Below are 23,856 nucleotides of genomic sequence, written 5' to 3' on the forward strand. Positions count from 1 at the left end.
GGCCGGGAGAAAGCTTGTTAATTATTTTCCCCTCTGGTTAGAAATGGAAAGTCTATAGAGACAAGAGGCTCTCCTCTCGCCTGCCTGTCAGCTCTGCTCGCTCTGTGTTTCAGGCTATCGGCACGTGTACCTGGAAGGCATAGAAGAGGCGTCCATCTTTGTGCATGTAGCTATTAATGACATCTGCGGTAAGGTGAGTGACAGCAGCGCCGTAACGTGCCCTTCATTTGTCATTGTGCGGGTGGGGGATTGGACCACGCAAGGAGGGAGAGAACCCGGGGTGGAGCCCACGCGAAGCTGATTGTGGAATCCAAACAACAGCTGCTCTGTGGTTTTACTAGTAGCCTGCGATCTCTTTAAACAGCCATGCAGCATCCGTGGGTGGTATACCCAGGTGATAAGGAACCCATTGCACGGCCAGTAGAGTCCAATCTCCCTACCGCCCTTAAACGGCTCTGGTTCTGGGGCATCCTTCCAGCATTCCCCGCTCTGCGGGGCTCCAAATGAAGGGCCAGATCCTGCTCTGACTCACGCCTTTCAGGCGGGCACTCGGGTGTCACTCTGGAGTGCGCTGGAAAGGCAACGCTTAGCCCATTGTCTGAGCCAGGCCTCTGGGGTTTCGCCGAGGAGTTCCGCTGTCAGTGCGGCCAGAGATCGCAGCACTAACAGGCAGGCCCGGTGCCTGCTTGTTCAGCGCGCGGGTTCTCTCTCGCTCCATCCCCACACGACTCCCCGGACAGGACTGTGGGGGGGTATCGGAAGAAAACGGAACATTTAGACCATATACAAATGCGCTGGGTTGTCCCTAGGTATTACATAACCCATCTGCTTGCTTCCCACCCTCCCCTGGGTCACACTGACGCAAACACTCTGCCTTGCAAAATGAAGGCCAAACCCACCCCTGAGGCACTGTGTAATTTCTGAACAGCTCCTACAGGCCCCAAAGGGGACAGCAGCCCCCTGGTGAGAGCTAGCATTTGGCAGGCTGGGTTCCAGCACTTCAGCGCACGTGTGCAGGTCGGTATGGGTGTGGCTACTGCATTCGGTGCCGGGGTGCTGCGCCGAAAGTAAAACTGCAGCCCTGAACTCTCGGGTGCTTTCTGGCTGCAGAGTTGATGCTGTGAGGGCCCTGCCGCTCTGCCTCCCCGGTGCTTCAGCATTTTAAATGTGGTGCTGAAGGGTTGCAGCACTTTTGTTTTTGAGTGTGTCTTTGGTCTGAGAAGGGCGCTGAGGAACCGGCCTCCTGGTTCATGGTGCTCAGTGATCACTCCCCACCCCGCTCAATCTCTGTGGCCTTTGGCTTGCCTTACAGGATCTGCCGACGAAGGGTTCTGGGGTCGGCAGATCCCCGTCTAAACTGCCGCGCTGTGCCGACAAACAGCTGATTGGCACAGCGTGGCGGCCATTTTGATTTAAATGAAGCGGCGATTATTTAAATTTCCCTTTGTCGTCCTGCCTCATCTCCATGGCTCTGTCAACGGAGCCATGTGGTTTAGACGTACCCCCAGTGTGCAAGTTGATTGTCTCTTTCCTGACCCCTCTTGCCCCAGCACGCACCTCGAGCTGGGGGGTAGGCAGGGCAGAGGACAGCGGCTGGTGCAGGCTGAACTGGGCAAGGAGGGAGAAGCAGAGCATCTCAGGACCGTGTCCATCACCCGGCCTTGCCAATCTTTCCCACAGGGATTGCCCCAGCCAAGCCCCATCCTGGTGCTAACTCTCCTGAAGACAGGCCATTTACCAAAGCAAAACCTCTCCTAAGTGCGGACTCTCCTCCCTGCCTCAGTCCTACCACAAAACAGGGAAATTCTCCCCTCCTTCCTGATGCCATGTGGGTGCTGCAGGGATCGTGCAGCGTGGGGCCCGCCCATCAGAAGATGCTGCAGGTGTCTGCATTGCAGTTAGACACGCAGGCAGCTGGCCCATGCCAGCTGATTCAGGCTAAGGGGTGATTTAATCGCAGTGTAGACATTCCAGGTGGGAGAGTCCGAGAGCCTGGCCTGTCTCCACCACAGTGAAACAGCCCTTAGCCCAGGCCCAGATCTGCTGGCACGGAGCTGCCATGGGTTTCTGCAGTGCAGTGTAGACAGGTGTCTGGCTAAGCCATCCAGACTCGCTCCTTTCCCCCTGCTCCTTTCACAGACCCTGTTGCTGGGGCCAGGTGTGAGATCTCCCTACCGTTCCATAAACATGAGTTTGCTGAGGGAAAACAAAGCCACAACAAAGGCTTCTGTCCCAAATCCAACCCCTGTTGAGCTCCTCTGTTTTCTCTCTCACACACGCACACGCTGATTGTATGACTGTTCATCTGCCTCCGCAGCTCTCCATTCTCAGAGGGGAAGGTAGAAGAGCCAAGATCATAGTAGGAGAGCAGGGGCTAGGGTGCGTTCTGACCCAGCCCGAGCTTGGAAACATACAGAGAGTTCCATTGTGTTTGCTTTGGGGCCTCTTGTCCTGGAGCAATTCCCAGAATGCTCCATTTCACCCATACGTGACCTGCCCTTTTTCCCCGCGTCTCTCCCCCGCCCCTGCCAAAAAAACCCAGAAGTGAATAGCTGACACTATCCCTGCTGCAAACCCAAGGCAAGGGAGAGAAAAAGGCCAAGTGGCTTATTAGTGCTGCTCGTCCAAGTGCCCAGGGCTACCTCTAGACTGGCATGATTTTCCGGAAATGCTTTTAACGGAAAAGTTTTCCGTTAAAAGCATTTTTGGAAAAGAGCGTCTAGATTGGCATGGACACTTTTCTGCAAAAGCACTTTTTGTGGAAAAGCGTCCGTGCCAATCTAGACGCGCTTTTGCGCAAAAAAGCCCCGATCGCCATTTTCGCGATTGGGGCTTTTTTGCGCAAAACAAATCTCAGCTGTGTACACTGGCCCTTTTGCGCAAAAGGGACTTTTCCCGAACGAGAGCAGCATAGTATTTCGGCAAAAAGCACTGATTTCTTACAGTAGGAAGTCAGTGCTTTTGCGGAAATTCAAGCGGCCAGTGTAGACAGCTGGCAAGTTTTTCCGGAAAAGCGGCTGATTTTCCAGAAAAACTGGCCAGTCTAGACGCAGCCCAGGTGATTATTGAACTCCAAGAGGGCTTGGTGTATTAAGTAGCAGTGTCTGGAACATACACTAGCCAGCACTTAATTGGTGCAAACTCCAGAATTGTAGAGGGGGGGGGGCTGTCTTTTTTAAGCTGGAGGAGTGTGCGGGGCAGGGGACTCGTGTTTTCTTTGACAGATCTGTTTGGGAGCGTCAGGACTGCCTCAGTGACCCCCAGGTGATTGGGGAGAAATGTCGAGAGAAGGAATGTTCCTTCAAGGGACTACTCCGCTTTCCTTACTTCCTGAATTTCTTCCCTCTTTAAAAAAGCTCATCTTTCCCCACCTAAAGAGGCCAAGAATGGCTGGGCATGAGGGCGCAAGATAAGAAGAGACTAAAAGAAACCGGAGGCTGTATACCTGTGAAGGCAAAAGGCCTGCTATACCCTTCGCATTCCCCTGAGCCATCCAGGTTCCCCAGAGCTCTCAGACTCCCTCATTAAGTGAAATCTTGGCCCCCCTCAAGTCCAGGGAGCTTTGTCATTAACCTCCAGAGGGTCAGCATTTCACCCGCTGGTTTTAAATGCACAGCCGTTCTCAAGCTTGGGAGTCAATTAATTTCAGAGAGCCCATTTTCCAATGGTTTTCCTCTTTCTGTTTTTTAAAGCTTCTTCAATATGCAGTGGGGCTTTTTTTTTCTTTTACATGGCCCTAATTAAAGGCAGGGGAAAGTGACAGGAGATTCTAATTAGGGCAGCAAGGAATAACAAAATAAACAATAAAGACTTTGTCTCGGTTCAGAGAAGTCCGAAGGGAGCGTCTGATGCCAGCCACTGATGGTTTGAGGGTAAAGCTGTTTTGAGGGTAAAGCTGCTTCAAGTGTTGCCAGGCAACAGCCTCAAGGGACAGGGAAGGAAAATGCCTACTTGCCCAGCCATGTGCTGGGATCGGACGGGATAAAAGGGAGCAGTAAGATGAAGGCATCTAATTTTCAGTTACATTTCTTTCTGTGTGCCTGCTTCCTTGCAGCCCGGGCTAAGCTGTAACAACTGGCTGCACTGTTAGCTACCGGAGGTATGGCGTGTCCTCTCTGCTTTTGTGTCCATTTGCCTTGTGATTCTTTAGCTGCAGAGAAGTTGTGTGTTCCAGGCCTAGTCATCTGCCAGTCCGGTTCTACTGTCCCTCCTCAGTGCGCCTGGTTGTGGTACAGCAAGAGGAGGATAACTTCTTCTTCGGCTCCTCAGAGTCCATCCCTCCTCCAGACTTTTTGTGAATGTTTCCTCTGAGGAGGCCTTCGCTCTTGGGTGGCAGTTTCTTGGTTTAACTGCTCCTCGGAAACGTTTTCATCTGTCTAAACTTGCCCTTCTTTAGTTGAAGGCAGGCGCTCCCTTTTAATACCTCTTCGGTCAGTCCCACACTGTTATTTGCTTTTCTTGTTTTCTCCTTTTTCCCCTTGAATAACTGTCTGATAGATCGTATTAATTTGCCGCCAGGTGACACATCTGTCTAAACCTTTACAGGAACTTTTGGGCTGTTGTGGATGTGTCTGAGAACGCTGTCCTACGCAAGTAGTTATCTTTAAGCACATCAAAGGAGCCCAGGGTGCCTTTGCTGTTTCATCCCCTGTCTTTATCTCTTAGCTTCCAATCTGCGGCGCTGATTTGTTTTCTGATTGCTTTATTTCCTTTTCATGTTCTCAATATATTACACACCGCTTGCTGCTCCTCATTACCACTGCAGTCTCTTCAGCTTTGCTGGTGTTAATATGCTTGGGCTGAGATCTAACCCCGCGAAGGCTCAGCTTTTTAATGAGCCTGTGGGCACTCCCATTCGCATAGCCTTCTACAAAATGGGAGACAAAACTCCCCCTGCCCAGTGTCTCCACCTCACAAAACATCTGTGCACCCACTCTCTTTGGGCTGCATCCCGCCACCTTCATGTTAGGGAGTATTTTGACCTGTACGTAGACTCCTTGTAAGCAACAGAACTGCAGATCGAGTCGGTTTCAACTCGACAAGAGCAAAATGGAAGTATCAGACCCACTGCCTCCTTCTGGAATGCTCCCCAGTTGGTTATTAAGACAATAGTTCACATGACTGTTAGCCTCCAACTGAACCCTTCCCCTCTTGTTAGATTGAACTCCTTAGTTATTTGCTTTGCTAGTGGTTAGAATTGAAGATTCTTCCATTTCAACCTCAGCCATGTTGCTTCCCGTTTCAGTGGTTTTGTCTGGTCTCAAATCAGCTCCTGTTGTTTAGATTTCGAGCCAGGCCATGAAAGGGTGTAAATCACTGTATTCATTGGAGCTGTGCCCAGGTTATACCTGCTGGAGAATTGGCTTACTGATGCCAGCGAAGCTATTCTGTTTTATACCAGCTGAGGAATGAATCTTTAAACTGAAAGGATGTGGACTCCAGCTTCTGCTCTGCTCCATGTTTTTATCTGGATGTAAGTGCTAAAAGACTCAGCAGGCATTAATAGATGCTGCTGTTAGACATCTGAGCTGTAAAATGTCCCCATATTTCTACACAAGAACCAAATGTCTATGCAAGAACCAAACTGCCTCTGAAAATGAAGCTCATTGTATCCGATAAAAAAAATCTCAGTGGGGTACTCATCTGTAACTTTAAAAATGAGTGGTCCTGTGGCACCTTAGCCAGGTCTACACTAGGGCATTATTTAGAAATAACAAGTGGAGTGTCCACACTACCAGTCCCGTTATTTCAAAATAAGGGTCTAGTTATTTCAACATAATAACTCCTGCCTTTCAGGAGGAATAACACTTATTTCGGAATAGTTATTTCAAAATAGCGGTAGTGTGGATGCTTCACTGCTGCTATTTCAAAATAACTAGTCCCCGAAGTCATTCAAAGTAATTACTCCCCAGTGCTTCTTGGGCTCTAAGTTGTGGTAGTGGTCCACGTTAAGGGAGCCTGCCTCGGACTAATTTCAAGGCTTTCCTGTAGTGTGGACACCCTATTTTGAAATAGCTATTTCGGGAGTTATTTCAAAATAATTTCCTAATATAGACATGCTCTCACAGACTAACCAAAATATATAGAATCATGAGCTTTAGTGGGCAAAACTCACTTCATCAGATGTATTGGAGTGGAAATTTCAGAAACCGAGATAGATATATAAAACAGCAGAAAAATTACCTGTCAATTGTTAATGGAAGGAGACACTGGCTTTGTATCTGATGTTACTTATAAATAGAGATGATTGAAAAATCTGTGAATTATTGTTGTTGTTATTCTTAACTCAAAATTGGGAACATTTTTAGACAAAAATTTTAACTTTCCCCTCCTGCCATTTTCCAAATAACTTTTCTTAACAATTGTTTCAGAGGGGTAGCCGTGTTCAACTGTAGTTGAAAAAACTATAAAAATGACAAATAGTCCTGCAGCACCTTAGAGACTAACAAAACATGTCGATGCTCTCATGAGCTTTCGTGAGCACAACCCACTTCTTCAGATGAATGGAGTTTAAGGGGTTCTCTGGTAGGAACCTGTGTAAATGGCTTGATTATGTTGTACATTTTCAAAACCAATTATCGATCAGTAGACATGGGTCACAACCAAAACTGTACATCTGACTCTTTCCCCATACACCTCCGTGAAAAGCATGCCATGTCTCCAGATAACCATAATGAACTTCTGGTTTTGTCTGTCCTTACTGATCCATTTGCATGAGTGCAAATGTTGTTCTTCATGAGTGTTCTCCTAAAAATAGGTATTGTAGCTTCTTCAGTAATTTCACAGTTGTAAAAATAACTTGCCCCAGCACTTCCAGTTAACCTAAAACTTCTTTATGGACTGTTCTGTCTCCAAGATTTGATCTTCTGTTTCTGTCTTTTCTGAAGTCTATTCATGTGTTGTGGAATTTCTCGTGTTTTTCTAGATGTGCATATCTCTGAGCTCTTCCCTCAATGTTGTTTTCTGTCTGACTTGCCTTTTACTCTGTCTGTTTGTGATTTCAGTGGACTTCTCTATGTCAAAACCCGTCTCCTTTTAGAAGCAGAGCATTTTTAGGAGCCTTGAAGGTACCCCCTCCTGATTCAGGAAGCTGTAGTGAGCACCGCCACAAGCCTGCATGCCTCTAACCAGTGAACTCATTAGCATTGGTGTTTCCTTATTAGCATTTTGGAACTGTTCAACTCATATAACATGGATTGTGACATTTGACTTGGTCAGTTTTGTCCAGAGAGCCCACCATTTATGAAGCAGATCCAGGATAAAAACCTTTCTCTTTTTTCTCTCTCTCTCTTTCACTTGCTGTCTCTTCTCCCACACCCTAATATTTTTTTAAAGCGACAGTTGAAACCGCCTCCTTCAGGTGTATGTGATATCTTTTAATGGAATGTGGTTACATTTTGGGGACAGTCGACTGTAAGGACTGAAAGGTCTGGTGCTGATTTTTGTAGGTCTGCTCTGGAGAAGGAAATGGCCAGCACAGTTTGCAAAAGCTAGAATTGGAGCTGAAAGCAGATATTCTGGATCTTCTTCTAAATGACTTGGTTTTCCTTTTTTTTTTTTAAACCAAATTTGCACTGGATTTGGGATCTTGAATCAGTAATTGGATTCAAGCATTAAGGGCTAATCTAACAATGATGCACCAAATCAGCTAGAATGAAACCTGGGGCCCTTCACTGCATATCACCCATTCCATCAGTGGACCACTTTCTTTCGTTTTAAGTGGGGTTATTTGTGTATGTGTGTGTTTGGCGATTTTGTTCTGAATTATGCAAGTACTTTCTAAGGGGTCTGATTATCATTTTATAGAAGGAAAGGTGTGCACTTGCCAGCTTGTCTCAATTGGATTCTGCTACGAAATGTCATCTTTTGATTGGTGCAATTTTTTTCCCTACGCTGGTTATTAGCAGGTGCAGTTGCTTAACAACAAATATTTAATCTAGCATTGAATTTCTCCAGTGGAGGGGAGTCTGCAACCTCCCTTAACAGACTGTTCTATTGCCCTAAATGTCACAGACGACTTCTTTGTTTGTAGCGGTGTTATAGCCCTGATGGTCCTAGGATATTAGAGAAACAAGGTAGATGAGGTGATATCTTTTATTGGATCATCTTCTGTTGGTGAAAGAGGCAAACTTTGGCACTACAAAGCTCTTCAGGTCACTTTTGCCCACACAAAGCCTAACAATATTTAACCTCAGTTTTCCATGCCCTATACCACTTGTACTGCCCTTGTTGGCTTATGGGAATAATCAGTCCCTGTCCCCTTTCAATCAAGGTATGTCTACACAACGGGGCAAAGTTGAATTAAGCTACCAACTTCAGCTACATTAATTGCATAGTTGAAGTTGAAGTAGCTTAACTCAGCTTTTGGCGCTGCCCACACTGCAGGAAGTTGAAGGAAGAAGATGCTCCCTTTGACTTCCTATACTCCTCGTGAAAGCAGGGTTACCGGCATCAACCAGTGTGCCCCTCTCACTTCAAATTAGCTGTCTTAACTAGACCGCTAATTTGAACCCTGGAAGATCGACAGTGGCAGCTTTGATTTTCCTCGCTAGTGTAGACATACCCTTACATTTCTTCTTGGTCATCTCTCCTTCAGATAGACACATGCTTACTTTTGCCATGTTAAAAAAAAACAAAGGAAGTATTTCTTCATGCAGCACACATTCAACCTGTGGAACTCCTTGCCAGAGGATGTTGTGAAGGCCAGGATTTCAACAGGGTTCAAAAAAAGAGCTAGATAAATTCATGGAGGATAGGCCCATCAATATCCATTAGCCAGGATAGGCAAAGATGGTGTCCCTAGCCTCTTTTTGTCAAAGACTGGGAACGAGCAACAGGAGAGGGATCACCTGATGATTCCGTGTTCTGTTCACTCCCTCTGGTGGCTCCTGGCATTGGCCACTGTTGGAAGACAAGATACTGGGCTAGATGGACCATTGGTCTGACCCAATATGGCTGTTCTTTTGTTCATGTATAAGACTGATCCAAAACTCACAGAAATCGAAAGAAAAGTTCCCATTGACTTCAGTGGCTTTTGGATCAAGCCCATAAACTCGTGGTTTTTATGGCTAGATTCCTAGGGTGATCTGGCTACCCCCTAGCTTTAAACTCAGCCTGGCTGATTGAGCTGATTGTACTGATGCTTTCTAGCTCTGAAGCCAGGCTACGCAGAACGAGCATCTTGGTGAATCTGAGCCTGTGTTCTGGAGCAGGAAAGTAAATCACTTAAAATCAAATTGGACATGGCGACACTTAAGGTATGTCTACACAGCAAAGTAATAACTTTACTAGCATCTACACAGCCAAACTGCTATTTTGAAATGTATTCAAAATAGCGGAGCGCTTATTTCGAATTTGGCAAACCTCATTCCACAAGGAATAACGCCAAATTCGAAATAGCTATTTCGAAATAAGGGCTGTGTAGACACTTATATCGAAATAGGCGGCCGCCAGCCTGCCCAGGGTGCCCTGGTGGCCACTCCAGCCTCAACCAAGAACACTCCTCACCCTCCCCTCTCCCCGGAGCCCTTAAAGGGATTGACTCTGGCCACAGTGACTGTGCCAGCTCCCAGCCTGCCAGCCCAGAGCCAGCAGTGACCTCCCTGACCCAGTGGCCCCAAAACGTGAGCCAGCAAGCCACTGGCAGCCAGCCCTCCACCGCTCCCCAGGAGCAGTCTGCCAGCTCCCAGGAGCCTTCCAGGGCCTGAGAAGGCGGGCGCCTTCTTGGTCCAGGGTGGAGATCATGGACCTTATTCAGGTTTGGGGGGATGCCCCCAACATCCATGATCTCCGCACTAGACGGAGGAATGCGGCCGTCTATGGCAGGATAGCTGCCGGCCTGGCCACCAAAGGCCACATGTGAACCCAGGAGCAGGTTTGCATGAAAATCAAGTTGGTCCGGCGAGACCCCCAACCCTGAGCCCTGAGTTTCCCCTCCCCCTTCTTCCCATTGCTTCCCTCTTCCAGATCCCTCTTCCCAGGTTTCCCCCTCCCCTCTCCCACCCTCTCTTCTCCCCTCTCCTGCCTCCTTTCCCCAGCCCCACTAGAGTTTCATTTCCCCCACCCCGGTTTTGTTAAATTAAGAGAGTTTGTGTTTATGAAAATACGTGTATTTTATTTTACATCAGGAAGGGGGTTAGGGAGGTGTAAGTGGAAGGATGTGAGGGAGGAATGAGGCAGAAGCCCCCAGTGGGGCAGACCAGGGAGGTTCTTAGTGCTTCTCAGGGTGGAAGCTCTCCCGCAGGGCCTCCTGGATATTGATAGTCCCCCGATGGACCTCCCGGCTGGCAGCCTGTAGAAAGTGCAGCCAGGCTCGCAGCAACGCATCCACGAGATGCACCAGAGTGCCCAGGGGCAGCTCTGGCTCCATGTTGCCGAGTGCTGTGGTGTCCCGAGTGAGGGCAATCAGAGTACGCAGAGACAAAATGCTTTGCTGTCCCTCATCAAGGTAGGCAAGCAAGCAAGGAAAGCTGAGAACCGGCTGTCCAGGGGGGTCCCTTTAAGCACAGGCCTCAGATAGCCCAGGCAGCAGCCACACAAAGTATCTCCTGACCTGATGCCCTGCCGGACCTGGTTCCAGCTGGCCTTAAATGCGATTCAGCGTCCACTCAGTGTGGACACACTATTTCAAAATAGCAAAATGCATTTTGTGTGTAGAGGCGTTATTTCGAAATAACTTATTTCGAATTAGCTATTTCTAAATAAGATATTTTGAAATAATGCTGTAGCGTAGATATACCCTTATAAGTGTTATTGCTGAAATGTGACCTTGGCTGTGACATTCCAGGGCAAAGGATGCAAAGTGATTGCAAGCTATCTTCTACTGGTGGGGACACTGAGTCATTTGCAACCTCACCTCATCGCTAATAAATGTCAAGAGCTGCCGTGTGGAACCTGTGATAAGAGCAGGTGGCCTCCTCTTTACACTCCAAACAGAGGAAAGAAATTACCTGCTACTGCAGGGGAGTCTAATCAAACTGCAAACATGACAGAGTTCAGGGAGAGGAGAAATTCCTAAAGCAGATAAGAGAAGCAAATTATATGCAAGATGCTCCGAACACAGAGTCAAAACCAAAGGCGCCCTTCCTTATGCCTGAGCAGCTTGGTACTTACAAAGTTGGCAAGTGCACCTGGAATGTTTACAAGAATGCAGAAACTTTGTAAAAGTCACTTACTTGTAAATCAGAAGGGGGAGGATGCGGGGAATTGCTTGTGTTTGATACTTGGATAAGCATTAACAAGTATGTATTACGGCTCTGACTGCCTGCGCTTATTTCTAATGTGTTTCTCCAAAGATGAAAATGTGCATGAGGGACGTTGGATGAGGTGGAATTGATTAATGCCATCAGATGGGTGGGGAGGGGCGGAATCTCTCCTGGAGACTGGAACATTTCAAGTGCTTGGGACCTGGTCGCCTCTGTGCTACTATAATAAGCGTTCTCTAAGCTGTAGAACAAAACGTAGCCTGTTAAAGCCATCTTAGACCTCCCTACAGTTACGAAACAATGTAAAGATCAATTTAAACGACAGGGCGGTTTTGTTTGTTTGTTTGTTTGTTGTTAATGAGGAATGCAGTTTTTTTAAATTGAAGGGGCCTTGTCTGATTAAAAGAGAAACCTCACCCATGTTACTGAGCATTGCCTTGGACGATTAAAATTGGAATGCGTGTTAAAAGTACATCTTTAACTTGACTCCATTTCTGTTTGCGCTTTCAGCTGTCGCGTGTCAGGTGTTCTGAGCCTCTCGGTTCTGCTTTGGACCCTGACTGTCTCCTGTCGTGTGCTCAGTTACTCCTGTGCAGTGTCAGGGGGGAGAATTCTGACTGGAAGCCTTAGAACGCCTCACCTGCACAGCCGTGAACTGACAGCACAAGATGAAAGGCAGTGGCAATTCAGGCCCCCTATTTCTGTTCACTTTCACTGCCTGGTTCTTGTCCAGTGCGGTTGTGTCAGGGTTTCCAGTATTACAGGTGACATATAATAGCAAAACCATCATTTGTCATTGACTTTAAAAAAAAAACGTATTGGGTTTTCTGATCTAGGCTAGAGCCATGTCGACACTGGGCAGGTTTGGTGACACAAGTGCTGTTGACATGCAAAAGTGAAAAATGGTCAGACTGGTTTTTCAGCCTCTCATTGTCGACATTTCATGGCCACGTAGCTAGCACCCTGCTGACAGCTAGGGCAAAGCATTGTGGGGAAGCATCCCACTGTGCAGAGTTGTGGGAAGGCAGAGCTGAGCCCTGCGCGTCTTGGGATTCTCTCGGAGTTCTCTGGAATGCTTCTGCCTGCCACTGTGCTCCTAGCAGGGCAGAGCCGGAACACTCCAGTGATTTGCTGTCTCCAAACGGAACAGCTCACTCAGCTGTCAGATACTTCCTGGAGCTTTGAAGGGGGAGGAGGGGTGCAGGCCTGCAGGGCAGCAGAGATCACAAAACACTGAGCAGAACCATCAAGGACGGAATTGTGGGATACTGGAGGAAGTCAAGTTCTCTCAACAAACAAACAGCAGAGTCCACAGGGACTCTGGAGGGGAAAAGACAAAAGTCTCCCACAGGCCTGGAAGTTTTTTGTCACCAAACCTAGGTGTTTTTCCTGACAAAAGTTGTATTGCAGTATAAATGCTTTCACTCTCCTCCGTGGGCCTGGCCTGGTGGCACCTGGCACAAGGGGAATGGCCTTGGCCCATAGCCAAGGGAGAGGTGGCCCAGGACGAGGGTGAAAGGAAAGAACCCTGGGAGAGGCTGGCTAAGTCTGTGCTGTCAGCGCTGGCCCAATGAGGCGAGGTCCACTGAGACCCAGGGAGCCTCTGATTTTAAACAGTGCCATGCAGTGTCCAGGCTCACAAATTGACACCGCCAGCCCTGAGGGGCTCTTTCCCCCTTCCCACTGTCCTGTAGCAGAGCCAGTTACCAGTGTTTGGCCTGGCTGGAGGGGGAAGGGACATCAGATAAGCCAGCTACGTGATAGCGCTGCGGTAACAGAACAGCAGGCTGATCCCTGGACACACACAGCTGACATCTTGCTGAATATGAGCCAGCACCTACCCGCTCCCTTTTCTAGGAAGCTTTGCATAGGAGAGGCAGGGAAAGGGTTACTGGATACAGCAATAGACTGTGAAAGAGCTCTACCTAGCAAGTAACTCACAATACTCGGTACTTTTTTTAAGTTTCTCATCCAACTCCCATTGAGGCCAGTGGAAGAACCCTGCGGGCTGCCATAGGAGGTGGATTCGACCCTAATGTCATAACCATCACTGTGCTTTGCTGTCACCATTACAGGTGGAATGACAGTGTCTGTTTGTTGAGTGCCATCATTGTGGGACTCAAGAAACTGGCATCTCAGGGCAACCGGAGACGTTCAAAGTTGCTGTAATAATGTACCTTTGTAGTATGTTTTATTAAACTTTGGCGTTACTAGTGCTAACGTTTGGCTAAACATTAAAACACTTTCAGGGTTTGTTCAAATTAAATATAAATTAACTTTAAGAAGTTTTATTTTGGCAAAGGAAAGCAGCAGCCTTACAACACATTTGTAAGTCTCTACTTACCCCGTGTTCCAGGGATGGCCTCTTCTCCTCTCCCGCCAAGTTCTGTTCCGCAACTGCATCCTCCTAATGAGCCTGTGGGTGTGAACCATTTCCACTTGCAGATCACATTGGAAGGGAAGGCTGACTCGCCATCTGTGGCATGCAGACAGTAAAACAACAACTCGTATTTTGGGAAAGTTCCTTGAAATTCATCCTTAGGAGCCCCAAGGCTGTACATTTCTGGGTACCCCAAAGCTTGCGGCTTTCAGCAGGCATTGGGACATTCTGGGCACGTCTATACTTCTCGGAAGATCGATGCTCCGGAGGTCAATCTTCTGGCATTTGATTTAGAAGGTCTAGTATAGACCTGTAAATCAAATGCTGAGGGCAGCTCCTACCAGCATCCGGTACTCCTCCTTTTGCGAGGAGTAAGGGAAGCTGACAAGAGTGTTTGCTCCCGTTGGCCTCCCACTGTGTGGATGCTGCCAAGGCTCGGCTTAAAGTCAGCCGATTCAGCTACACATTTTACATAGCCAGAGTTGCGTACCTTAAGCCGACCTTCCTGATCTACTGTAGACCAGGCCTCTGTGCCTTCCAGATTTCAGGTCCCCACCCCATATCTTGCCCCTGTGGATTTCCTTGTGAGGATATGTGTAGTGCTAATACAACGATTATTCGTGCAAAAATAAAGCCAAAGGCAAGGCTATTAATAAAGGGATAAACCTGGTTGGAAAAATGTGAAATAACATTTTAATGAAAAAAAGCAACAAAATTCTGTCAAATCATTTGCCTTCCTCCTCCCCCCACTTTTCAGCCAGGGCTGGTGCTGGGCAGGGACAATTTGGCAGGAACTGGGGGAAGAGCACTCCTTTGCACGTTAGTGCACCTCAAGGACTTGTGCGCCGGGGTGGAGAAGCACATCTTCTATTACGGGGGTTTCTTTTATTTTCCAGGTCAAGCAAGCTCTGGGCTTAAAAGGTCTCTTTCTCAGAAATCCAAAACAGGCCTCTCTAGACAGTCATGCTGCTGGTCAACTCCATCGCAAACACTCCTTTAGCAGCCACATCTTACGGCGGACAGCCAGCGCCCCCACCAAGAGCCAGAAGAAGACCAAGAAAGGCTTTCCCGAGATTGCTATCGACACCAAAGACAATAGCTCGGAAGGGGCCAGTGAAGACCGTGAACTGGAAGATTCTTCCCAGCCTCGCTTTGACAAAGAGCCGGAAAGCTCCTCTCCAACGCTGGCTCCCGGAGTGGGGGCCAATGGGGAGGTACATGGCAAAGGGTTGAAAGGTAAGGCCCATGGTTCTGGTAAAGGTAAACCCCAAGCTCGTACTCCTGGGGGTGCAGCTTTCAGCGAGCCCACCCGGAGGTCCAACAGGGTCCGTCTCCAGGAGCACCAGGACGAGAAACAGAGCGTCTTTGCACGGTGCGCCATCAATGGCTCCGGTAGGATTGGAGTGGCAACCAATTGCATGAGATGCATGATTGGTTGCAAGGAGAGCCCCGATCTAGAATGCAAGTGGAGTGACCCGGTGGCCAGGCCGAGCGCTAAAGAGACGCTGCACCGCGATCAGTATAGCAGTCTCGTGGGAGACGAGAGGTTAGAACTAAAAAATTGGGGAATAGTAGAGCAACCTAGACCCCGGTCAGACTTGCAGATTTGCAGCAGCCTCGGAGGGGTCAGTGACCAACCAAGGAGCACTCAGCCCTTTGTGACTCCAGGGAAGAAAAACGGTGAAACTAAGTGTCACGGGATGAAAGCTCATCCCCGGCAGAGGTGGCAGTGCCAATCAGGTGGCAAGTATGGAAGCACTGTCAACTTGGTGACAGCTAGCAATGGCTCCATATCCTCCAACTCCAGCAGCCTAGAGAGCCTTGGAAGCCCCGAATTCCCCAAGCGCTGCTCTGAGAATTCCCGAAGGCAAGTGGGCACCCTTCAGAGGGAGATGAATGCCTTGTTCGTTCAAAAATTGGAGGAAATTCGAAGTAAATCCCCTATATTCTTTACTGGTAAGACCAGATTTTCTTCACCCCGTTTGCCTTAGATCATCTCATTGCCTTGGCTTCCTCATAGCGCCTCCCTCTAGAAGCTCCCACCTTTTTATTTTGCCCTCGTAGCGCATTTTGGTTTTCAGTGAAAGAAAAACATTTCTGCATAAATGTGATGGGCTTGTCCCCTAGCTGTGTCTGTCGTAGGCTGGTTCTTTCCATACCTAGCGAACCATCTGCCGTTGCTCACCCATCCGTGAATGTGGCGTGGAGACTTTCTGACTAGAGTGTGATACTAAGTAAATGTTGAAACCCCTCTCCCTCCAACCAGAGCATCGCCTAGAAATTGAATGGGGGAAGCAACACTGCTGGCCACCCTAATTCTCCTCCTCCTCATGTGATTGGTATTGCAGTAGAGTGCGGGGGCGCAGCAGGCTAAGGACTTCGCTGTGCACAGCACTGTATATACACACAGTTAGACAGTCCCAGCCCCGAGGAGCTTACAGTCCAGAGCAGGGGGTTCAAACTTTTTTTCACGTGACCTAGGTGAAGAAAATTGTTGATGCCAGGACCCAACATAATGTGAGCCCATAGTGTGGGCTCCGGGGCGGGGCTGAGGATGGAGCTTTGGGGTGTAGGAGGGGGCTGCGGCCTTGCGGGTGTTAGGGCTGGGGCAGGAGGGGCTTACCTTGAGCAGCTCCCGGTCAGCAGTGCAGCGGGGGCTAAGGCAGCTTCCTGCCCCTACTGGTACCACACACCATGCGGCACCCAGAAGCAGCCAGCAGCAGGTTCCCAGCCAATGGGAGTGTGGAGCAAGTGCCTGGGGAGCTGGGGGGGGGGTTTGCGCTCTCACACCCACACACCTAGGAGCCAGGCCTGCTGCCGGCCACTGGAACCCAGTGCAGTCTGCAGTGCCAGGACAGGCAGGGAGCTGCCCCCCCACTGCTCACCTGATCCTCCTGCAGCGAGACCCAGCACCTGCTATTCCACCCCCCAGTGCTGGGCCACGACCCCTAGTTTGAAAGCCACCGAGCTGGCTAGTCTCTGTTTCAGCTGCTAGTTCTGGGCTAAATGCAGGAGGTCAGACTAGTCCCCTTTGGCCTTAAACCCCATGAATCTATACGGCCCCCTATCACGCAAACACTGAAACACGTTTAACTTTACGCAAGTGATTTCAGTGCCACTTACACACCCGCTTTAGAGTGAAACATTTGTGTGTTTGCAAGGTGCGTACCTACCATGGCTGTGCCCTTTCATTCTCTGAAAGGACGCTGTCAAGATTAAAAACAACCCTGTATCTTCTGTAAAAAAAGATCTTGCACATCACGCTACTGCTGTAGATTATTAAAACAGAAAGATTTTTTTTTTCAGACCATACTATTCCCAGGCTTTGCCGTCTGCCACCTTAAGGTTGTGTGCCTGGGAGTGTAAAGCCGCTAAGGCAGTTAGATATCCAGGGTGAAATTTCAGAAACAAGTCAGTTAGGTACTTTGAAAATATTACTGCCCGCTCCCATTACATTTCACCGCAGGCTCCTGTGAGAGCCCCAGCCAAAACCTGGAGCACTTCTAGACGTGAAGCCAAGATGGAATTAGGCTGCTGCTAGTATTTTTTTTTATTTCAGTTTTTAATTTTGTTTTAAATTGATCTGCTCTGAACATCTGGATGATGTTTTATCACCAAGCATCAGAAGATGAAATTAAACAAAACTGCAGAACTCTTCGGCTGTGTCTACACTGGCATGATTTTCCAGAAATGCTTTTAATGGAAAAGTTTTCCGTTAAAAGCGTTTTCGGAAAAGAGTGTCTAAATTGGCATGGACGCTTTTCCACAAAAGCACTTTTTGCGGAAAAGCGTCCGTGCCAATCTAGATGCGCTTTTCCACAAAAAAGCCCCGATGGCCATTTTCGCGATTGGGGCTTTTTTGCGGAAAACAAATCTGAGCTGTCTACACTGGCCCTTTTGCGCAAAAGTTTTGCGCAGAAGGACTTTTGCCTGAACAGGAGCAGCATAGTATTTCCGCAAGAAGCACTGATTTCTTACAGTAGGAAGTCAGTGCTTTTGCGGAAATTCAAGCGGCCAGTGTAGATAGCTGGCAAGTTTTTCCGGAAAAGCGGCTGATTTTCCGGAAAAACTGGCCAGTCTAGACACAGCCTTCATGTGTATCAAGTTCTCATAAGCTCCAAGAGATGTGACATGACACCATTGTGGCCACCCTCTTCCTCCAGCCTCTTAAGGACAGGTGTACACTACAAGGACAGGTCGATCAAAGCTACACATTTTGAGTTACATTAGTAGTGTAATTCCAATCAATGCATGGTAGACCTACTTACCGTGGGATACATGCTGTCCTGTTGACTCCTCTGACTTATCTCATTCTGCTGGAGAGTCAACAGGAGAGTGATCGATCGTCAATTTAGTGGGTCTTCACTAGACTCACTAAATTGACTGCTGGTGGATCGATCACTGTAGCGTTGATCCACCCCCTCGTGGAAACAAACCCTAAGTCACTGAACAAATATTTTAACTTAGATTTGAAATCTGATTAAATCCACCTGACCTCTCCAACGTAGAACTGCTAAGTTTCAAAAGAATAAGAAAGTTACTTGGATTGGATGGTGTTGAGCTAGTGACCAAAAGCTGGAGTTGCATAAGCTGGAAGTTTTCTGCATTTACGTCCTATGTCAGTGCAATGCGCAAGGACATGTAGGGAGCTAGCAGGCTACATCTAGCAACACTTCAGAAATAAACGTTGCCCTGATTAAAGGAGCTGGGAGGGTGGGACAGGCAACTGAAGGCCTCTGCTTGGACCCAGACTATGGAGAGCCCTAGCGGCAGCAGCCTGAGCCTTGGCTTTTGCCATGCTACCGTGCCTCAGCCCATACTGACCAAACAGAGTGAACGGGCAAGAGGAGAGTTGATTTTTTATGGAACAGCCCTCGGGCGCTTCTGAGCACCCACAGCAATAACGACCAGTACTGCTGATGGGGCCTTTTTCCTGGGGTCATTTGCCTTGTAGAAACCAGACTGGGATGTCCCTCCCCCTGCTGGCATGTAGGCCACTAAACAGCCATCTTATGCCGCCCATCACTGAGCTAGGATGAAGTCAAAGCTTAGCACACTCGGCCCCTGCACTGGGCAGTGCCAGAATGAATAGCTCGTGTAGGGGATCTACCAAAGGGATGTGTGGAGGGGAGACTTCTGCCCATCCTGCAGCCCAATGACTTGGCCTGGAGTCAGTGTGCAGGGGCTCTGCAAGCGTCCAGGGTCCTTGGCTTCCCCAGGGCAGTCCAGGCAACAAGCTGATGTGGGCCTGATCCAGGAACGCTGACCTCAATGGAAGATTTGGGCCCTTGGGGCTGCTTCTACCTGGCAGGAAAAGGGCTGGAGAGAGAAACGGGAAGCTACTGATCAGTCCTCCTAGAAAGCAGCGAGATTGTCTCTGCTTTCATGCAGCTAGACCACGAGGCTGATTGACCCCCCCCCCCCCCAATATCACCTAGGGACTGTGGCTGGATTGATCAGATGACTGGGGAACACCCAGAAACCCGCAGGAACCTGCCCCTTGCCTGTCTGAGACATCTCGCCTGTTGCTGGTTTTCCTTGCCCTGCTTGTGTGCTCTGCCATTTCTGTGTGTCCTGGCGGTGTGGGAGCGGTGTGCTGCTCCCCTGCCCCCCTCCCCCCGCCTGATAACTAGCTGCCTTTGTGCCCAGGGAGCAGGGCTGCTTCGGGATATCAGGGAAGGCAAACATCACAGAGGGGTTCAGACTCGGGCAACATGTTTCCAAAACGCCTTTGAATGGCTGCACCTTTTCAAACAAAAGCGTTTAGGCCCTGGTCCAGTGGATGCAATCCAGCGTGTGCTCTGGTTGGTCAGAATCCTGCTCCTACAAGAAATGTGTCCCTCTCTGTGTCTGTTTCCCTCTCCCTCCCCACTAATGGATCCTTTTATCTGCTCCTGCCTTCCCTATATTAACTGGGTTTTTTTCCTCTGTTCTGTCCTGTTCCACATGCACACTCTCTCTCTCTAGTTAAGAACTGAAAGGACAAGCAAGTTCCAGGTAACTGTTTATTGAGTGTTGCTGATGCAAGCACTTGTGTTGCCTCTGTTCCTTTTTCGTTTTCAGGCATCTTGTAATTACCTTCTCCTTGTGTGCCAAAGACGTCTGCGTGGCTTCTTTCTGCTGCTTTGCTAGTGCTTGGAGCATGTTTGCATTTTGGTCAGCGGGCAGCCTTTGTTATGGTGGGTTTTTTGGGGGGGAGGGGGTTGGCATGATTGTTTTGTGTCGCAGGATATGCAGTGTGAAGAATGCGACCCGAGCATCTATTTTTTCAGGCAATTGGCTACTCCAACGACTCCTCGGGAGTAGCCTGTCATCTCTTTTCATCAGTCTGCCTTGGTGTGTGGCCTTTGGAAAAAGAAATGACAAATGCATTTAGCAAACTAATATTATGCCACTGAGAAGTTCCAAAAATGGGCAAATTGTTTTAAAAGATTTTTTTATAAATCGCTTCAAGTTTTCATCTCCTCCGCTGCCCCTGCACCATCTCTTGAAATATAATGGATTCCAATCACGTCCCCACTGGGTCAACCAGCAAGTGTCTTGACTTTGGTTTGCTTTGCTTTGGTTCTTAGGGCTGCAGAAGGCTAGAGCAGTTCAAATATTCAGTACAGAGGGATTTCAGAGGGGCAGCCGAGTGAGTCTGTAACAGAGAAAACTTAAAAAACAACAAATAGTCTTGCAGCACTTTAAAGACTAACAGAACATGTCGCTGGGATCATGAGCTTTTGTGGGCACAGCCCACTTCTTCAGTACAGAGGGGAGCAGGGCTGCAGGCAGCAAGATAGGCAAACGCGGCTCCTCTTTGGGTATGGATGATGGGCAAAGTAACACGCTACAAATAGGGTCAGAAGTGAGTAGTGGGTTTTGCATGTCTCAGATTGGAGTCTCGGTGCTCTCTGAGCATTGCCCGATGAGTTACTTTTGGAGATTTCGGCCAGCCTAGCTAAGAAATGATTGCTTTCATAGCAAAGGGATCTTGTGTTAGTGAATCTGCATTGTTAATCCTTTGCTTTGGTTTTTACATCTCCCACATATTTTTCTTTCTCTCCCTCCCACTAGATGTCTGCCAGCTCTCCATGCAGAGGTCAGTCACTTCTTTATGCAGTCTAGAAATTATCACCGAAGAGCCCGGCTTTGCCAATGGAAAACAACGTGCTGGTCCCTGCACCTTTCTGCCTGATACCTCTACTAGTGATTCTGAACAAGGGTCGGTGTCTCATCATCCCAGTGAATCTAGATCGGCAGGAAGTAGCCCAGCTGACCAGCCTGAGAAAGCTCTTCTTGCTCATGAGCCACCAGCAGAAGACCAAACGGTTGTAAGTCCCAGGGCAGCAGCCACAAGCCTGTTGGGCCTGAAAGATGAAAGTGGACGCAGCGAGGGACCACTCGAAGATGGGGGTGACTGCGGAGAGACCCACGGGAGTGGTGGAGATCGGTCTAGTTTGGCAGCGTGTCCTCAACAAAGCGGGGGGATGTTGGCACTGAGTGATGCTTCGGTCCGTTCCACTGAAAACTGCCAGAAGCCAAACGACTGTCCAGTGTTACCTGATGGGAACCACGCTGCCGAATCTGTAAGCCAGAAGGATGGTGCCGCAACTAGCCCACCCCAGATACATCACAGGAACAGCAGCACACAGCCGACTTTGCCTCCAGCAGCTTTCCAGAAAATCCAGCCTGCTCGGGCTCCGGCTGCTGCTGCTTCTCTGACCAGCTCTCACGTGTTACTGAGAAGGTCCAAAAGCGAAGGGCCCAAGAATTCCGACTCCTCCGCCTTCACGAGAAATCCCAACAGCCTCTCCCCGACCGCAGAAGTGTACTCCGATGCCACTGTCCACGACCAGATCTGGAGCAAGCTAGATGCCAGCAGTCACCGGGACAGCGTGTCTTCCTCCTCCAGCATGTCCTCCAACGACACTGTGATAGACCTCTCTCTGCCCAACCTCGCTCGCAAAAGCCTTCCGGATCTCGGGACCCATCGCGAAAACAGTGAGACCGTTGCTGTGAGAAAGGCCATGCGCCCCCGGTCTGCAACGACCTCTGGGAGCGAAATGCCAGTGGTGACCAAGAGCAAATCCAATCCCAACCTGCGGGCGGACCAGACGCCCATGGATGAGCTGAACCCCAGGCCTCTGGCCAGGGTTCCTCAAGATACATTGGCCTCCATCCCCAGGAGGCATACCTGGAGCAGACTCTACATGGAAAGTCTCAGACAGTCATCGCTCAAGTCCAAAGCCCAAGATAGAGCTGGAACTGGCCAGGCAAAATCCAAGAGCCTTGGGGATCTCACCTCCGACGACATCGCGTGCACTTTTGAAAGCAAGTACCGGAGCATCAGCCGGAGCTTCGTCACTAGGTCGATGCGAGAGCAGCGCCGCTTCTCGGGCACACGGTCTTCGGCCAAGCCCCAGGACCATCTGACCGAGCAGCTGAAGAAGCTGATGGCTTTTCAGGAGGAAAATGACATCACCTCCCCCACTAGCCTGGAGCCAGTTGAATCCGAGGAGGAAGCGGAGGGCTTGCTCCTCCGCAGGTCCTCCTCCCGCAGCCAGAGCAGGGTGCGGTACATTGCCAACCGGGCCAAGCAAGCCCAGGAGAGGCAGCGGCTGCAAAGCCTGAGTCAGATCAACGGGAGCCCCATTGAGGAGAGGGGAAACCCCGAGGGAGCCTGCTGCGTGGTGAGAGGGGTTTGTATGGACTCAGCTTCCCCCCCTCTGTTTACGCCGCAGCTAAAGAACCAAACGGACTTTAACCAGGACACTGAGGTTTTCTTCATGCTGAAACTTTAATGCTGGGAAGCGCTGAACAAGGTCGATGCTTACATTCCTGTCCAAGCAAAACTTGAAAACCCAAGAGCATGAAATGCCCACACGCAAGATAACATTTCTTCACCCCTGTGGATGATAAAGCAACCAAAGAGATTGGCTGTGAAGAAATGGATGCCAGTGGATTGGACATCCAAATCAGAGCCAGCCTAGTAGAGTCAGTGGCGTGCCGAGCCGGTTACAGTTCACAGGTCTAGGGTTTGGGGGTGGCTCATTTTGTTTTTGCAGCCTTTTTTTCTATCTGATCACCGGTTTGCCCCTGCAGTTATCTGTGTGCTCAAGCCACATGGTTTCCGCCTGCCAGATAAACCTCTGCATGACGCTCCCAGGGCCCACCGCTGCTTGCTCTTGCAAACTGCAGGTCCATAAAGGGAAACCAGGCTTTAAAATCTGGCCCCTGGGCTGTTTTTCCTGAAGAGGTGTCTGAGGGTGTCTTTTCTTCCCGAGAGTCAAAAACAGCATAGCCGGTTTCTGTGTTAATCATCTAACCAGCAGAGTCAACTGCCCAGCCTGATCTTATAGTTTCCAGTGAAAGTCCCCGTTACCTTGGTTCTTTATGCTGAGGAAGAAATCTTTCCATGCTTAGAGGCAGTGCTTTTTAAACCAGTCTGTCCCGATGTACAAACTGTCCAAGTATTATTTCAGAACTTAATGTGGGGAGAGGAGGAAGGTGCTAGAAAACAGGCAGGAAATGTCTTCTATTGACTTTGTTTAGCTCTGTGGTAGCAAAAATGAAGGCTACTAGTCCTTTGGAAAGAGAATTGACCCTGGTAGGTGAGATTTTGACCAAGCTGCTGTACACAGCACCGTCAGGATGCATTTTACTTTTTTTTTTCTGTTATGCACTGCCAGGCAAGATTTTGTTTTAAAAAGATAGATATCTATATCTATATATATATATATACATTTTTAGATGAACATATTTAGAATTGAACCCAACCTGAACAGAATATTTTTTTTCATTTTATAACCTTTTTTATTTTTAGTTTTATTTTTGTCAGGATTATCGTTTGTTTGAGCCTAAATGTGCATTTTGTGGGTGGAGGAGGAGAATGTTGGTCGAGACGTGGTTTTTAAAGTGAGAGCTAACACTTTCATTTTAATTGCTGACGGCCTTGTCCCTTTGATGGGGGATAGTTTTGTTTGTAACGATCCCCCTCTGGATATTTCAAAATTTTAAAATCTATTTGTAAAACCATCTGACGCTACTCAAATAAAAGCATTTAACCTTTTTCCAGCTTCCAGACTCTTGAGCTGCAGCTAAGGAAGAGACGCTTCCAGGGTTTCTTATGCTCCCTATCTGCATATTATGGAAATGTGGCCCCTTTTCTGACTTGTTTGGTTCATGCCATTTGAGGTACCACCCAGTGGCTAATGTACAGTTCCCTGAAGTCAATGGAAGAGTCCCACTGCAGGGCTGTTTGGTGATGTGTTTCTATTGCTGCATTGG

At 48.8% G+C, this 23,856-nt stretch overlaps 1 protein-coding gene across 1 annotated transcript in view; it reads left to right on the forward strand.

The window, feature by feature from the left end:
- Positions 1-23,638, forward strand: part of PLCH2 (phospholipase C eta 2) — a 393,557-nt gene extending 369,919 nt beyond the window's left edge. The window contains exons 21-23 of the mRNA XM_014574375.3: positions 114-193; positions 14,481-15,540; positions 20,644-23,638. Of these exons, the coding sequence (XP_014429861.2) occupies positions 114-193; positions 14,481-15,540; positions 20,644-22,370 (2,867 nt within the window). The 3' untranslated portion in view covers positions 22,371-23,638. The remainder of the gene's footprint in view (positions 1-113; positions 194-14,480; positions 15,541-20,643) is intronic.
- Positions 23,639-23,856: the final 218 nt, after the last annotated feature.

This window comes from Pelodiscus sinensis, chromosome 23 (assembly GCF_049634645.1).
Source record: "Pelodiscus sinensis isolate JC-2024 chromosome 23, ASM4963464v1, whole genome shotgun sequence".
In the NCBI taxonomy this organism is placed as follows: Eukaryota; Metazoa; Chordata; order Testudines; family Trionychidae; genus Pelodiscus; species Pelodiscus sinensis.